This window comes from Lynx canadensis, chromosome E3, assembly GCF_007474595.2.
Source record: "Lynx canadensis isolate LIC74 chromosome E3, mLynCan4.pri.v2, whole genome shotgun sequence".
Classification (NCBI taxonomy): Eukaryota; Metazoa; Chordata; class Mammalia; order Carnivora; family Felidae; genus Lynx; species Lynx canadensis.
Genome location: NC_044318.1, coordinates 4,182,274 through 4,200,414, shown reverse-complemented (window position 1 = coordinate 4,200,414; position 18,141 = coordinate 4,182,274). Strand labels below are relative to the sequence as shown.

At 51.2% G+C, this 18,141-nt stretch overlaps 1 protein-coding gene across 4 annotated transcripts in view; it reads right to left on the bottom strand.

Moving 5' to 3' along the window:
• MGRN1 (mahogunin ring finger 1) overlaps positions 1 to 17,488 on the bottom strand; it is a 53,277-nt gene extending 35,789 nt beyond the window's left edge. For all 4 annotated transcript variants that reach the window (XM_030300295.1, XM_030300296.1, XM_030300298.1 and 1 more), the window contains exon 1: positions 17,264 to 17,488. In XM_030300295.1, coding sequence (XP_030156155.1) covers positions 17,264 to 17,351 — 88 coding nt within the window. In that variant the 5' untranslated portion in view covers positions 17,352 to 17,488. The remainder of the gene's footprint in view (positions 1 to 17,263) is intronic.
• Between the last annotated feature and the right edge of the window lie 653 nt (positions 17,489 to 18,141).

The following is an 18,141-nucleotide window of genomic DNA, read 5'->3' as shown; positions in this document are numbered from 1 at the left end:
AAAAGCAAAAATAAACTATTGGGACTACACCAAAATAAAAAGCTTCCAAACAGCAAAGGAAATTACGATCAAAGCTAAACAACAACCTACTGAATGAAAGAATTTGTAAATGACATATCTGATAAGGGGTTAGTATCCAGAATATAAAAACAACTTATACAACTCAACACCAAACAAAACCAAATAATCCAATTAAAAATAGAAGACACGAACAGATATTTCTCTAGAGAAAACATACAGATGGCTGACAGACACATGAAAAGAGGCACAACATCACCCACCATCAGGGACATGCAAATCAAAACTACAATGAGATATCACCTCATACCCATCAGAATGGCTAAAATCAACAACACAAGAAACAACAGGTGTCGGCAAGCATGTGGAGAAACAGGAACCCTCAGTGCACTGTTGGTGGGAATGCAAACTGGTGTAGCCACCTGGAAAACAGTATGAAAATTCTTCAAGGGCGCCTGGTTGGTTCACTCAGTTAAGTGTCCGACTTCGGCTCAGGCCATGATCTCCCGGTTCGTGGGTTCGAGCCCCGCGTCAGGTTCATGCTGACAGCTCGGAGCCTGAAGCCTGGAGCCTACTTCAGGTTCTGTGTCTCCTTCTCTCTCTGCCCTTCCTCTGCCTGTGCTCTCTCTCAAAAATAAATAAACATTAAAAAAAAAAAAGAAAATTCTTCAAAAAATTAAAAGCAGAGGGGAGCCTGGGTGGCTCAGTTGGTTTAGCATCTGACTCTTGATTTCAGCTCAGATAATGACCCAAGGGCCATAGGATCAAGCCCCGTGTCAGGATCTGCACTGAGAACGGAGCCTGCTTAAGATTTTCTCTGCCCCTTTCCCCTGCTCACATGTGATCTCTCTCTAAAATTAAAAAGAAAAAAAAGTTAAAAATAGAACTACCCTATGATCCAGTAATCTCACTACTGGATCTTTACCCAAAGAATAGAAGAACGCTAATTCAGAGGGATACATGCACCCTGATGTTTACTGCAGCATTATCTACAACAGCCAAATTATGGAAGTAGCCTAAGCATCCATCGACTGATAAAGGATAAAGAAGAAGACGTGGTATACATATGTGTACACACAGCCAGAGGAATGTTACACAGCCATAAAATAAAGAATGAAATCTTGCCACTTGCAATGACACAGATGGATCTAGAAAGTATTATGCTAAGGGAAATAAGTGAGTCACAGAAAGACAACTACCATATGAGTTCACTCATATGTGGAACTGAAGAAACAAAACGAACAAAAGGCGGCAGTCGGGATTGGACGCGGCAGGGGCAAAAGTGCAGACATTCTGCTTACTGTTAGGTCTTTCCATGGAACATGAACCATGCAGTGCTCCTAACTAAAGGACTGAGACATGGGGCAGCACGAGGACCCTTCCAAAATCACCTAGGATCTGCACTGGGTCCTACGTACTGGAACTATCAGTGCACTTTAAGGTGCAGACTTTTTTAATAAATGTGAGACCTGAAACCATAAAAATCCTAGAAAGCACAAGCAGTAATTTCTCTGACATCGTCCCCACAACAGCCCTGTAGGGGCAGGGAACAAGGCACCCAAGGCCTGGCACGCAGCCTGTCACTGCACCTGACCCTGGACCTGGGCTTTAACCTTGCTTGGCCTTTGGCCCACCCCCGCTACCCTGCTTGCCGACCAAACTGCCCCCATTTTCCCTCTCTCTTTACTCTCCCCCACAGCACTGTGCATGACCCGATGGAACTGTGCACAGGAGGCCCCAACATCTTAGTCCAGTTTTAAGCTTTTGTGACTGGAGGTATAAATGCTACAATCTAAAACCTCCTGATGAAGAGGCAACAGACGATTTTTTTTTTTTTTTTTGGTTTTCCCTATATTGTTTACATTTTCTACAATTAACATTACTTTTTTTTTTAATATTTTATTTGTAAGTAATCCCTACATCCAAAGTGGCGCTTGAATTTACAACCCTGGGATCAAGAGTCTCACGCCCTACCAACTGAGCCTCCAGATGCCCCAATTAACATAATTAACATTACTTTTAAAAGAAGAAAAAAAATTTTTTTAAGATTTTTTTTTTTTTTTTTTAAAGAAGGCTCCACGCCCAACGTGGGGTCTGAGTTCACAACCCGGAGATCAAGAGCCTCCTGCTCTGAGCCAGCCAGGCACACAGTCCAAGAAAAATTATTAAAAAAAAAATATGAGGGACACCTAGGTGGCTCAGTTGGTTAAGCGACTGACTCTTGGTTTCGGCTCAAGTTCCTGAGTTCCAGCCCCACATCGGGCTCTGCGCTGACAGTGTGAAGCCTGCTCGGGATTCTCTCTCTTCCTCTCTCTGCCCCTCCCCCACTTCCTCTCTCTGTCTCTCAAAAGAAATAAATAAACTTGAAAAAAAAAAAAAGACATGGTACAAGATGTGGTAGTATCACAAAACTGGAAGCATGTTCTGGAAAGACCAATGAATTGTCCACTAGTAGACTTAAGGGTGTGTGAATTATACCTCAATAAAGCTATTCTTAGGGATTGGGGGAACCTGAGTTGCCACAAGCTAGGAGTTCATCAGTAAGTTTTTTGATATTAATCTTTAACGTGATTTTTTTGGGGGGCACAAAACTTGGAATTAGATGCTATTCTTTATCAAAACCCTGTTAATTCCCATCTACTTATTTACATGACATGGGTTCTCAACTTCAAATGAAAACCAGAACCAGAGCTTGTGCTGACCTGGTCTCACTCTAGCCGTGGGTTATGTTCAACCGTGACCACAGGAACCAATCAGGGATGAAAGGAGCCCACTCACCTAAGAGACACCTTTTTGATGTATTTTATGTTCGATGCGTATTTAGGTTTACTATTTATAAAAACTGTAACCTCAGGGGAGGTGCTGTGGAAAGACATATGCAACGTGAGGAATGGGAAGCATGGGTTCTGAAGGAAGGGCGTTCGCTGTGTTATTCTCTGTGTTTTGCTAGGTTTTTCAAAAGTTCACATTTTTTTTTAAATTTTTTTTTTCAACGTTTATTTTTTGGGGGACAGAGAGAGACAGAGCATGAACGGGGGAGGGGCAGAGAGAGAGGGAGACACAGAATCGGAAACAGGCTCCAGGCTCTGAGCCATCAGCCCAGAGCCTGACACGGGGCTCGAACTGACGGACCGCGAGATCGTGACCTGGCTGAAGTCGGACGCTTAACCGACTGCGCCACCCAGGCGCCCCAAAAGTTCACGTTTTTAAAAAGGAACTTTTAGGGGCCCCTGGGTGGCTCAGTCGGTTGAGCGTCCGACTCCGGCTCAGGTCATGATCTCACGGTCTGTGAGCTCGAGCCTCGCGTCGGACTCTGTGCTGACAGCTCGGAGCCTGGAACCTGCTTCAGATTCTGTCTCCCTCTCTGACCCTCCCCTGTTCATGCTCTGTCTCTCTCTGTCTCAAAAATAAACATTAAAAAAAAAAATTTTTTTTTTTAAAGGGAACTTTTAAAGGAAGAATGTGTGCGCAGAGGACCAGGGAAGGAGTGTGTGTTCGTGCGTGTCTGCACGTGCATACAGGTGTGTGGTGTACCTAGCTGCAGGGGTGTGCCGTGCATGTGTGTGTGTCTGGGCGTGTGTGGTGTGTGTGTGTGTGTTGACACGGTTTAGGACCAAGAGGAGCAGACCGAGCTCTAAAGATGAGGGAGGGAAAAGAGCAAGAAAACACCATGAAGGGGAGAAATGGAAAGGCAGACAGACAGGAAGATGAAGAAGACAAACCACCACCTCAGCCACCGGGCTCTTTCCTCCATGCCCCCTGATACGGAACCCATGGAGGGGACAGATCCTGCCCCTCCTCTGCATGCAGGACGATATCAGAGGTCCCCTCAAAGCCCCGTGACTTAGCCCCATGCTGAGGCCACCCCCACGTCCACCCCCAACACACACAGGGACAGCCGCCAGTGAATGGGGTCATCTCACTGATCTCACTGCAGGCTGCAAAGGGCGGCTGTTCGCACACAAGGAAAGAGCCGCGTGGGAAGACCGTCCCCATCAGAAGGGCTGAAAATCCTATGGCCACGCAGAAGGCCTGCTAGAGGCGATTTGGGCCCAGAAGCCCTGGCTGTGGGGCACTGACACGCTCCAGGACCTCACGGCCACAGGGGAACCCAGACGCTTCACCTCCTGTGCGCCGGAGGGATTCACACTCTGCCCTACTTACAGGTGGCCAGGTGACCTGGATAACCAACAGGTGACCAGCCACAACATTAAGACCAAGGGAGACCCCCTCCCCTGGGGGCCTCCCAGCATTCCCACACACGGCTCTGTTGTCCTTTACACGTGGAAGGACACATGTGTTCATCATCTTTTACAGATGAGGAAAATCAAAACCACGAGGCTCCCGTTAGAGGCTGTTTCAGTGATGGCTGGTGCAGGTGGGAAGGTGCTGTCCCTTCCTCACAGGCCACAGAGCAAGCCAGGAGGGCTCCTGGGGCTGTTTTGTCTGGTCACTCTCAAATAACTGGTGGTATATACACATGGTGTACCAGGATCACCATTTACAACCCCAAAAAGGCAACACTCTAAATTACTTAAATGAACTAATAACCCTGCTAAGGAGCGAGGCACCAGGACACTCAAACTGTCCCTGGGATCAGAGTAAAGGTCAAAGCCCGGAACATTCCACACCAAAACTGTCAGGGCCCCCCAGCAGGCAGGGTGAGGAGTGGAGTGAGAAAAAGTGGGATCCTAACATTCTCCCCAAAACACCCACTCCACTCTACCCTTCTTAGCTACACATTCACAAAACCCAAGTTTCATCAAGAGACCAGAGTTTGGGACCCTGCTACAGAGCGAATGTTTACTTCCCACCCCCCTCAAATTCACATGTTGAAATCTGACCCCCAATGTGATGGTACTGGGAGCTGGGGCTTTGGGGAAGTGACTAGGTCACGAGGAGGTGCTGTGATGCATGGGATTAGTACCGTTACAAGAGGCCCTCCAGAATCCCCTAACCCAGCCGTGTGAGCACAGCGAGTAGACAGCTGTCTATGAACCAGGAAGAGGCTCTCACCAGACACCGAATGTGCTTGCACCTTGATCTTGGACTTCCCAGCCTCCAGAACTGTGAGAAATAAGTGTCTGTTGTTTATAAGTCACCCAGACTGTGGTGTAGACACAGCAGTGCAGACAGACTTGGACATACCCACTGGGCCTAAGGTCCCAAGTCTGGACCCCTGAGAAGCATGTGCAGCAAACCCACCAACCTATGGGATCCCCACAACAGAAAGAAGCTGGGCGGGCTCCAGCCACCCGGGATCACCTGGGGACAGCCACCACCATCACCGCCAGGGCTTCATCAACTCTTGGCGTCACCCAAGACCTCAGCGAAAAGCCCTCACTAGGTGAAGCAGCGAGGGCTCCTCCTCCTAGGCATCTGTTCCAGTCGTCCCCGAGGGGCCTCTGCACTGCTGGAGGGAGCCTGGGATGTCCCAAGGGACCTTGGGAACTCTAGGGCCAGAGTTCTTCATTGAGGATGAGAATGGAACGATGTGGAGAATGAAGTGACTAGTGCCATGTTCTAGCAAGCTGACGGTCTCAGGAAGAAGCAACACCTGTGGGCTTTGGTGAAGGGAGCCCCCTAGAGGCTACACCTGGGAGCCTGGACTCCTTCAGAGCCCCTGCCCGCACGCACCCTGGCTCCTCGTGGGGACTCAGGCCGGGGGGGAGCCTCCACCTCCTGCGATTCTCAGCAGCGGCCCACCTTCCTTCCCCACCCTTCCAACACACCCGCACCTCCTGGCCTCAAGTCTCTGTGTGGTTCTAGGTAACGCAGGACACGCAAACTCGGTTCTAGGTACCACAGGCTCCCTCCTTGCGCTCCAGACGTTCCAGACCAGAGACAGTGATGCTAAACCCAGCAGCCAACATCCCCATGCCTCAACCTACAGGGCCACGAACCAGTGATTCTGCTCTGCCCTCTGTGCTGCCTACCTCACCTTGCACCACCTTCCTGGGCCATCCTCTGGGATTCAGGCACTTTCTCCATTCCCTGTGACCCAAGAGGCTGCCCCCACCCTGCTACTCAGCAGTAAGGCCTCTTACGAACTCCCTGCAAGCCCGCTCCATAGCAAATCCTCCTGCCCCAACAGTCTTCACAGTAGGATCATCACTGTTTTTCTTTATTTGTTGGTTGGTTCACACTCTGTCCTCTTCTGCCCACGACCAGGGGTCACATGCATGTTCACTGTCCTGTATCCCAGTGACCACCACCCCGGCTTGCACACAGGAGCCTGGTAAAAACCAGTTGAATGAACGGAGGAAGGTGGATGACACAGTTACTACGATTTGACAGCAAAGGAAATAGGAGGCACAGAGCGGTCACAGGACCCGCTCAAGGCACAGCACCAGCCAGAGGTGGCGTCCTCACTGAAGACCTGTGTGGACCCCAGGGCTGCATGCTGCACGCTCAACTACTCCAGCCCACTGTGTGCTCTTCCCACACCGCCATCCAATTCTCCAGTCTTCAGTGGACACCGACTGATGACCTACAGATTCAGCTCTATCCTGACACCATCCACCTGGAGACAGCATCAGATCCCACAGATGAAGGGCTCAGCCCCACACCACTGCCCCCTCCCTTCAGATGCCAATCCCCAGTCCGGGTGGTCACCTGTCAACCGGCTATAAGCTGGACATTCCCACGACCCCCAACTAATTTGCTCAAGCTGCTCACAAAACTCAGGAAAACAGCTCACTTACCAGATGACTAGGTCACCAGCTTAATATAAAAGGACACGCCTCAGGAACGGCCACATGGAAGAGATGTCCAGCGCAAGGATGGTGGGAAAGGCGCGGGGCTTCCACGCCCCCTCTGAGTGCTCCACCCTCCCAGCCTCTCGCTGTGCTCACCAACCCAGAAGCCCCCTGAACCCGGCCCTTCAGGGTCTTTGTGGAGGCTTCGTCTTACGTGGGCTCGGCTGATTCAATCACTGGCTGCCGGCGACCCTCTCGATGTCCAGCCTCTAACCACAAAGTTGGCTCCAAACGCAGCCAGGCCCCATCCTTAGGTGCTTCCCCGAATCTCATCAGCATAAACTCGGGTGTGGTTGAAAGGGGCTTGTTATGAGTATCAATACCAAATTCCAAGAGTTTTTTAGAAGCTCTGTGGCAGGAACAGAGAAAACACATCACAATGTCCCCTGTCTACCCCCCGGGTAAAGCAGGACTTTAGACACCCTGCACAACCCACTGCTAAGAAACACACCTGGTGCTGGGCCCCGGGACACAGGGCGTGCGTCTCATGCCGCCCCAGTCTCCCCTACTCCAGTGGGGTTCGGAGAGGCAGGGCAGGGGGCGCCGCTGAGCAGGCATGGGCAGGGGCTGGGAACAGTTCACTGATTCCACAGGCCATAAATTCCTCTCATTCCCTAACGGGACAGATGTTCCCGGTTACCAGCTTCCCGAATCCGCTGTCACTAGGCCCCAACTGGGCCTGACCAATGCGAGATGAGAACATCACAGTCCCCGAGTGATCTCAGGAAAGCATCTTCAGGATCGTGAAACACCCTGCCGATTCCCCCTGAGCCAAAATCATGCACGTACAGACAAGAGCGCTTCTCTGCTGGCCACATGCAGCCTAGGTGACCTAGTGTGGCCTGGCCTGTGTCCCCATCAGTAACATGCAGGCCTCAGTAAAAAACACTGGGAGCAGACTGATGAGGACAGCTCAGGATGTCCTCAGGATAAAAGGAGCCAATAATGCAAAGGAGCCAATAATGCACATGTGAAAAGGCATCTGAGAAACATTCTATTCCCAGCCCCTCCCACCCCCCTCCCAAGCATGAAAGCCTTACCACAGCTGGACCATATTAAACAAAAATCTCGGGGCGCCTGGGTAGCTCAGTCGGTAAGCGTCCGACTTCGGCTCACGTCATGATCTCGCGGTATGTGGGTTCGAGCCCCGCGTCTGGCTCTGTGCTGACTGCTCGGAGCCTGGAGCCTGTTTTGAATTCTGTGTGTCTCCCTCTCTCTCTGACCCTCCCCCGTTCATGCTCTGTCTCTCTATGTCTCAAAAATAAATAAACATTAAAAAAAAAATTTAAAAAAAAAAAAAAGATGGGCACTGTTATGTGTACTTTACCACAATTAGGGAAAAAATGGACCCAAAGAAATCTGATCACAGGCACCAATGCAGCCACAGAAGTGTGCACAGCAGCGCTTTTCATAAGGGCTCAAACTGGAAATTCCCCCAACGCCCCTCCCCATGGATGAAGATGTGGTGGCATCCACAGACACTGGACTCTAACACAGCAGAGGCCAAGCTGACTACTGTCCCCATGAACGGAATGAGGGCCTCATCACTGCAGAGGAGCAAAGAGCGGCCAGTTCCATCTGTCACACTCAAAACAGGCAAAATCACCTCTGGTGGACTCGGAAGGGAGTTTCCCAGGGAGGAGGGAGGCAAAGATTGGGAGGGGGCACCAAGGGGGCTTGGGGGCTGCTACTGTTCCATTTCTTCAACATGTTCACTGTGTCATCATTCATCAAACTTACGATTTACACGTTTTCTAAATGCATGTTACTCTTCACTTTTTTTAAGTTATTTACTTTGATGTTAAACAAACACATGCAGACAGTCCCGCACTTAATGGTTTGTCTTATGAGTTTTAGACTTTACAATGGTGCAAAAGCAATATGTGTTCATCAGAACCCACATTTCAAATTGTGAATGTGTATCTTTTCCCCAGATAACGATCTGAGGTAGGACCCTCCCCTGGGGATGCTGGGCAGGGCAGGAGCCCCAGGTCCAGGCAGCCATGCGGTCACAAGGTCAGCACTCATGCTTGCGACCATTCTGAGCCCAGAGCACCATTTTGGTTTTCGCTGTAAGTATGGTATTCAACAAACATGAGATGTCAAACACTATCACCAAACCAGCTTCGTGTTGGTGATTGTGCCCACCCGTAGGCTCACGAAAGTGCTCTGAGCGCATTTAAGGGAGATGAGGCTAGGTTCGGCAGGTTCGATGTATTCAATGCATTTTCGATGGGGACACAACCCCATCATAAGTTGAGGAAGATCTGTGTATTGTGGATATACGCACACATTTTTTAAACAATGCACAACCGAACACAACCCCGAAAGGCCCCCAGGGAGTCTGGTCACTCAGGGATGTCCTGTGGGTCAGGTGTGGATCACAGAAGGCTGCAGTTATCACAACGGTGGATGCCAGGGCCGCCTGGAGGGAGCCAGCACAGCGGTCTGCCCACTTGCGGGGGTCGGGCACCCAGGACCAAGCGAGAGGGCACGACTCAGGATCAGGCAGGATGAAAGGGCAGGGAAAGTGGCTCCAGGACTTCTTTTAGACACAGAGGTGGGGAGACGTTCCATCAGTCATTCCTCGAGGCTTGCGCCTCCTCACCTGGCTCCATGACTAAGCAAACCAACTGGTCTCGTGTTAGGCAGCGAGGGCCCCTCTCCCACGCGGTTCCATGCCATCAGCTTTTCTGCAAACAGCAGAGGGTGTGGGCCTCACTCTTCCTCCTTCCCACTCCCATCCTGGAGGGGCGGCCACCCCCTAAGGCACGGGCAGGGGCTGAGCCTGCTTCTCCCATCTCTGAGGAGCTGGGCAGACGCAGGGGCAGTGAGCGGAACTGAACAATTCCCCTGTTATTTACTCAGGCCGAATCAGGCGCCGCATGGGTGGTGCATGTGACACCATCTGCCCTTTTATGGGACACCATTTTATGGAGCGACACAGAATCCTGAGGGTGAGTGACTGTACACAGCCACACAGAAACGCACACAGGAAATGCCAAATGGAACACGACCCCATGAGAACGACTGGTCCGGACAGCACTAGGCTTGGGAAGCGAGGCAGGCGGCAGTGGTCACTGTCCACGGGGGCCATCCAGGAAGTGGAGGCCGGCCTCCAGGAAACTTCTGGGCCCGCTGAAAAACAAAAGTTCAGCAGGGCAGGGTACGGTCCCACCCTGCCAGCTCACGTGGACTCTCAGAGTCAGAACTGGAAGAGGCCTGGGGAACCAGAGGTTAACCCCAGTGAGTCAGGGAAATGGGGCCAGAGAGCAAGCGCCTGGCTCAAGGCCACAGATCGAGGACAGACTCAGGCCTCAGGACTCTGAATCCAGTGCTCCTCCCACCACACAGGCTCGATCTCATGTGCTAAACTGATCTTCCGTGACTTTCCGTGTTTGCGGATGGGTGTGTTACAAACACAATAGAGGCCGCCCCAACTGTGAGGAAGAAAACACACGCATGCGCTCACACACCAACCAGTACAAACCCACACCCCTTTTATCTGGGGCTACTGGGCCCTCAGTGCCACGGCTGACTGGAATGGCAGCAGCCACCTCCCTGGCATAGGATCAAAAGCCCAGTGGCCGAGCGGCCAGACCGGCACAGGCCTGGGTTTTCTTCCCCGAGTGCCAGGCTGCACGGGCACGTGGAGCCGGCTCACGGACGTGAGAGTCCAACAAAGCCCAGGGCAGCGAGGCTGGCAACGAGGTTAGCAGGAGCTGACGGTCTTGTTATTTTCAAGTCAACAAAAAGTGATGGTGTGTTAACAATTCCCAGAGAAACTATGACAAGTCCCCAGAGTCACTGTGCCCTGACGCATGCCCTGAACTGAATACACGATGCAGGGACCTCAGAAACAAACACAGAGCTCCAAGCCTCTCAGAACCCTGAGGGCAGGCGGCACTCCCACCGGGGGACCCACCACACCTCAGCTCCCGGGCCCCAGTGGCCGGCTCCTGAACCCCAGTAACCCAGGGTCGCTGCTGCAGGGAAACGGGTGCTCAGATGCCCACCCACCATGGCCCGTTCAAATTGTTTCCTGTTGCTGTTGGTTTTTTACTGTTTTTACCTAAAGCATAACGGAAGCTCAGAAAATACAGCCTGTTTATGCAGCTCTTACAACGATAAAACCCAAACCAAGTTCACATGAGCAGAAGAAACACAGAACTAGTTCTCTTATGAGCACGGCACAGGTGACACGGGGAAGATGAATCTGAATCCAGCTGAACCACACGACGCTGGTGACGATGGTGCAAGGTCTCTGAGCAAGAAGGTGAACCTGGCCCTGGACAGGTAGAGTCTCCTTCTCCCCATCCACTATCCTACTGTCACGGACACACGGGGCTCAGAGCACCAGCTCACTCCCTTGGGACATGATGGCCCAGGGACCCAGAATGCCCCTAATGATAGAGAACGTCCGCCTTCATCTCAAACTTCGGCCTCAGTTCGTTTCTTCAGTTGCCAAATAAATCAGTCAGCAAGGCCCCACCCTGGAAATGGGAGACCCTGACACGAGTGTTCGGGATGTTTCTACACTGCCAGCAAGACCTAGGCTCACAGCAAACGTCTTGCACATGCCCTGGGCCCCTCCACCACCTGGCAGCAGACCCAGGAGTCCTCAGACCCCTGCCAGACACCCCAAGGGATATGAGGAAGCCCGCTGTGAGCAGTCCGTACACCGAGGAGGTGAGGTTCGTTTCTTTCAAGGCCTGTTGCACGAGCATCTGTCAAACGCCTACTGTACACGAGACTCAGATGCTGGGTGACGAAGGCCCGGGCTGATTTCCAGTTCCTCCACTAGAGGACAAAAGTCTAGGGTCACAGGACATGGCAAGGCTCCGGCAAGATAAAGGAGGTGAAAACACTGTGAGAGCACACGCACAAACAAAAGGTTTACATCTCGGGCATATCTCCCCCCCCCCCCCGACCCTCTCCCCTGCCTGGGCTGGTAGGTCACATGTCTGATCGTCCCTCCTTCTGACCCTTCTCATGGGTGACCTGGTCCCAGCATGACCTCCCTCAGACACCAGGGCAGGGCAGCCAGCAGCGCTCTGAGACACACAATTAACAGTAATGAGAACAGCGGGAGGACAGACCGCGGTAGCAGCTGCCCACGGCCACGTCCTCTGTGGCCGCAGCCTGCGCTCGCTTCCGCATGTCCGCACCTTCTCTTTAGGAGCTCGCCGTGGTGTCCTAAGTCCTGCTCTGACCCGCAACTGGAGACCGGCCGGCTGTGTGGTCACGGCAAGGGAGGCCAGACACAAACCCTCACAGTTACGGAGCTGACTTTTTGTAAAAGTGCAAAGGCGGCCTGATGGAAAAAGGACAGTCTTCTCAACAAATGATAATTAAATAACTGAATCCCCACATGCAAAGAAAAGACCTCGTAGTTTTACCTGAGACCATACACACAAGAAAACATTAACTCAAAATGGATCATAGACCTAAATGCATGAGCTGAAACTTTTCTAAAACTTGTATGGAAAAAACAGAAAATCTTTGTAACCTTGAACAAGGTAAAGATCTCCCAGCTATAACTCCAAAAATATTAACCATTAAAAAAAAAAATCGATAAATTGGGGCACCTGGGTTAAGTTGGTTAAGCATCTGACTTCTTGGTTTCAGCTTGGGTCATGATCCCATGGTTTGTGAGTTCCAACTCTTTGCTGACAGTTCGGAGCCTGCATGGGATTTTCTTTCTCCCTCTCTATCCCTCTCCTACTCGCGCATGTGCTCTCTCTCACTCCTTCCCTCTCAAAATAAATAAATAAACTTTAAATCACAGAGCTGATAAACGAACTGTATTACTGTATCCAGAATAATGGAACTACTACTCAGTAAGATTAACAATCCACTTTTTTAAAAAAATGAACAGGGGCGCCTGGGTGACTCAGGCGGTTGAGTGTTGGGACTCTGGCTCAGGTCATGATCTCATGGTTCGTGGGTTCGTTCCCCGCGTTGGGCTCTGTGCTCACAGCCCAGAGCCTGAAGCCTGCTTCTGATTCTGTGCCTCCTTCTCTCTCTCTCTCTGCCCCTCCCCCTGCTCACGATCGCTGTATCTCTCTCTCAAAAATAAACATTAAAAATTTTCAAAAATAATAATTTAAAAAATGAACAAAGGACAAAAACAGACTTCTGCCATGTGCGCCTCTCTCTCTCTCTCTCACACACACACACACAGAGTATACAAATGGCTAATAAGCACATGAAAAGATGCTCCACGTCTTCAGTCATCGGGGGGGAAATGTAAATCAAAACCACAATGGGATACCACTTCATGCCCACAAGGATGGCTACAATTAAAAAGGTAGGCCAACAGGGTGCCTGGCTGGCTCAGTCTGTAGAGCATGTGACTCTTGATCTCAGGGTCCAGAGTTGAAGCTCAGCTCCAAGATGAGCAGAGAACCTACCTGTTGGGCGAAGAGCCCAGTTTAAAAAAAAAAAAGGTAGATAATAATAAGTGTTAGCAAGGATGTGGAGAATTGGAACCTTCACACACCGCTGGCGGGAATATAAAATGAAACAGCTGCTGTGGAAAACAGTCTGGCACTTCATCAGAAGGTTAAACACACAATTACCATGTGACCCAGCAATTCCACTCCAACGTGTATACTATAGACAATTAAAAAGGGCCACACAAATGTTCAGTGTTCATAGCAGCGTTATTCATAATAGCCAAAAACCGGAAACAACCCAAATGTTAACTGGTAGATAAACAACATGTACTATATCTGTACACAAAGGTACAGACACCTGTTACCACGTGGTAGAACTCCAAAGACCTTGTTTTAAGTGCAAAAAGCCACACACGAAACTACATGTTGTGGGGCACCTGGGTGGCTCAGTCGGTGAAGGGTCCTACTTCGGCTCAGGTCATGATCTCACAAGCTTGTGAGTTCGAGCCCCGCATCGGCCTCTGTGCTGACAGCTCAGAGTCTAGAGCGTGCTTCCGATTCTGTGTCCCTCTCTCGCTCTGCCCGTCCCCTGCTCGTGCTCTGTCTCTCTCTCTCAAGAATAAATAAAATGTTAAAAAAAATAAAAAACTTAAGGGGCACCTGGGTGGCTCAGTCAGTTGGGCATCTGACTTCGGCTCAGGTCATGATCTCACCCTGTGTGGGTTCGAGCCCCGCGTCAGGCTCTGTGCTGACAGCTCGGAGCCTGGAGCCTGCTTTGAATTCTGTGTCTCCCTGTCTCTCTGCCCTTCCCTACTCACACTCTGTCTCTCAAAAATAAATAAATATTGAAATAAATTTTTTTAATTAAAAAAAAAAGAAACTACAAGTTGTATGATTCCTTTTCTTTTTTATCTTTGAAAAAGAGTGCACACATGTGCACATGAGCAGGGAAGGGACAGAGAGAGAGGGGGAGAGAGAGGCAGAGAAAGAATCCCAAGCAGGCATGAGGAGGGGAGGGACAAAGAGAGAGGGAGAGCGAGGGAGAGGGGGGGAGAGAGAGAATTCCAAGAATGCTCCGCACTGTCAGCGCAGAGCCCAACACGGGGCTCGAACTCACAAAGCCATGAGATAGTGACTTGAGCCGAAACCAAGAGTCAGACATTTAACCAACTGAGCCACCAAGTGCCCCTGTATGATTCCTTTTATATGAAGTGTCCAGAGAGGGCACATTTTAAAGACAGAAGCCAGATCAGGTGGAAACAGAGATGGACTGCAAACAGGCACAATGAAACTCTGGCAGGTGATGGAAATGTCTAAAACTGATTTGCACAGTTGTATAAATTTACTGGAAGTCAACAAATCACACGTTTACAATGGATGAGTCATATGACATACAACTCGATAAAGTTGCTTAAAAAGTAAAATGAATAAATAAATACAACGAAAACAAAGCAAATGTAATTAAATTTCAGCTAGGTACTGTTGGAGTACATGCTGAAAGTTCCACAAACAAAAGAAAATTGGACAGATGTTAAAAGTTCTCACCACAAAAAAAAAAAAAAAAAAAAAAAGTGATGAGGATGCTAACTCACCTTATTTCCTGACATGTACACGTATGAAATCATTAGACTGCACACCTTACACTTACATAATGTTATATGTCAATTAAGTCTCAATAAAGCTGGGAGGGATCAGTGCTACAGATATGTTAAAAAATATTAGCATCCAGGGGCGCCTGGGTGGCTCAGTCGGTTAAGCGGCCGACTTCGTCTCAGGTCATGATCTCACGGTACGTGAGTTTGAGCCCCACGTCGGGCTCTGGGCTGACAGCTCAGAGCCTGGAGCCTGTTTCAGATTCTGTGTCTCCCTCTCTCTGACCCTCCCCCGTTCATGCTCTGTCTCTCTGTCTCAAAAATAAATAAACGTTAAAATTAAAAAAAAAAAAATTAGCATCCAATTTTTCTCTCCTCAATATTATCGATGAAATTAACAGAGACCTGAGAAGATAACTTTCTCATAAAGCGATTGAATGGTCCACAGGGCCAACCCCTAAAAATCATCTGAAATACCCCTGGGGACCTTGTCCACCCTTGGAGAAACATACTAAGGTCCTGCTAAGGTCATTTCTGCCTCGGACTGACCCTCCCTGAGCAAGGTGGCCCGAGGGACAAGGAAGCCCAGGGGACAGGTTTTGGACTGGACAGGTCCAGGCAAGCACTGCTATGGTGCTCTAAGGTAGCCCATGACATTCGATTAGTTGTGGCCAACTGGCGTGTTCATTAATGGCTTCTGAAACCAAGTCCAGGCTTGGTGACAAAGAGTGTCCTGAATGATTAGCCAGGTCTACCACACAGAATCTGAAAGTTGTGTTATAAAGGCCTTGTACTTGTGGTTTCGTCCAAACACCCAAATGAAGGAACATCAAGTATGTGGCCCTCGTCCTGGATTAACATAGGAAATGCCACATTAAACTCTGATATCTCTGCCATGCTACTGCTAACTGCTATTAGGGTCTGAAATGTCCACCTAATTTCCTCTCTAAACCTTTACAGCAATTAACGTTTTAGGAGCACTTTCAGTGCCAGTCACTGTTCTAAACACTGTACAGGGCTCAACCCATTTTACAGATGAGGAAACTGTGACCCAGGGGGCTACGCAACTTGCCTCCAATCACTCAGCCAAAGACAGGCTGGAAGAACATCAGAGATGAAAGAGAATGAATTCAAACAACTGCTTCATGAGATGTGGGGATGTCAGCCCGCAGGCCTCCAGGGATCCCCACACCAGGCTGGGCTGCCCTGCACTTATGCCTGGGACACAAGCAGGCAACAGTGGCTTCTGCCCACTTCGGCCTCATCCCCTTCTGGCTGCCCCAAAACGCTGTGCTAGTCTCCACCCCTCTATTCTCCCAGACACTCCCCCTTTTGGGGCTTCCAAAATCAGCACAGAGCAGTTCTTAAATCTGAGTGGACATCAGACTCATTTGACAAATGAGTTTAAACGCAGGTTGCTAGGCCCCAGCAGGTCTGAGGCAGGGCCTGGGAAATGCATGCTTAACAAGCTTCCCTACCAGTGGGAGTGGGTGGTCCGCGGCTACACTCAAAGGAAACCTGGCCTGGTGGGTGCGTGAAGGCCACCTGTGAGGCCTACAAGACCCCGATAGCAGATCAGATTCTTCAGAAGCCAGGATCAGGTGATCCAACCGAAAGACCCCCTGAGGTCCAAATTCTCTGTTCCTTTTCTTCTTTCCAAGGCAAATGACCCCACGAGGAGATGGAGAGGAAAGAACCCAAGCTAAAGTCCTGGGTCAGTCCACACTCTTTAGAGGCAGCAGAACAGAGTGTAAACAAGTCCACAGGGGTCGGATTTGTGGTCCTGTGCCTAGATGTGCTTCCACCCAGGTCTAAGACCTTGGGAAAGTCACTTCCTTGCTGCAGGCTCAGGTCTCCCTGCCACGGAAAAGGAGACCAGAGAACCAGACAGGTCTCCTCCAACCAGTCTCCTGTTCTCCAGCAAGGGCTCCAAGCCTTACCCCATCAAATAATTTCCTTGGGCCCAGCCCCTCTCCTCCCACCCCCCATTCACGTACACACAGGAGAGCTAAGCCTCTGTCCAGATGGCATGGGCAGTGTTCAGAACTACTGGCCGAGTCTTCACACCAAGCCACCAAAGAAAGCCCAAACTGACGATGGTGTGATGTCAATCCCTTTGACAATGACCACTTTGTAAGCGCAAGCTAAGCGCCGAGCACCGTGCTAACCCCTCACCAGCATCGCGCCCCGAACCTCATCCCAGCCCTAAGGCTTTCCGCTGAGTCTCCCCTGTGTGCAGACGAGAAAAGTGAGGCGCCCAGAGGCGAAGTGACTGACCCAAGGTCACCCAGCCGGGACGGGGCAGGCAGCCCGGGGCCCCACCCACGGCCCGAGTGGAGGTCGCGCGGAGCCCCGGGCCGGGAGGCGCAGGGAGGGCAGCGGGCCGGGCAGAGCCCCCACCGCACCCTCTGCGGAGAGCCTCGCGCGGGCGCGCCCTGCCCACCCGGGTTCCGGCCCAGGTCTCGCCCTCCGCTCCCGGAGCCCAGCGGCCGCTCACCGGACTTCGGGGGGTAGCGATAGGCCGAGTTCGCCTGGATGTCGATGTCCTCCACGCCCGCGATGCGGCGGCTCAGGATGGAGCCCATGGTGCACGGCGAGCCGGGCCGGGCCGGCCGGGGCCGGGACGCGGGCGGCGGCGGCGTCCTCAAGCGGACATGGCCCGGACCAGGCCACACGGACACGAGCCCACGGCCGCGGGCGCCTCGGCCTCCGAGCCCCAACCCTCAGCTCCGCTGGGGGCCCGACGCCACGGCGGCCCTCCGCCCCCCGGGCATGAGGCACTTCGGGAAATGGAGTCCCTTCACTTCCCTTCGCCGCCCAGGGCGACGGGCTGCGGCACGGGCACCCTGCCTAAGAACTACATGTCCCAGGATGCCCTTCGCCACGGCATCGTGAAGTTGTTGACCAGCGTTCGGGAACAAACCAAATGGACCTGAATCCAGAGGGGAGGATTCATCACCGCAAACTGACCTTCCCTCTACATTCCAAGCACGGTACTAGCATCGTAACTCTTTAGCCTCCTAATCATCTGTTCATATACAGATCCTCATAGGAATCCAGCGCCTTCCATTTACCCCCTGTCTGAAATATCTCCCTGAGCCACCATGGTTCTCCCCACTTCCCAGGGTTTATCTCCGGCCCCGGCCAGAAGAGGGCATACCTCTACCTGCCGCCCGGCAATAGCTGGGGTGGAACCCAAGGCCGTCAGGAGTGGGGCTCCCTGGCGAAGCCAAGGGCTTCCTTCAGCCCCTTTCCAAAACTCAAAGCTTCTCTTTGGCTCCACGTCCAGAACAATCACTCTGAAAACATAATTTTACAGCCCCATACCGAGGCAGTAGACCTCTTCTCATTTTACATATAGAGAAGAGACGGCTG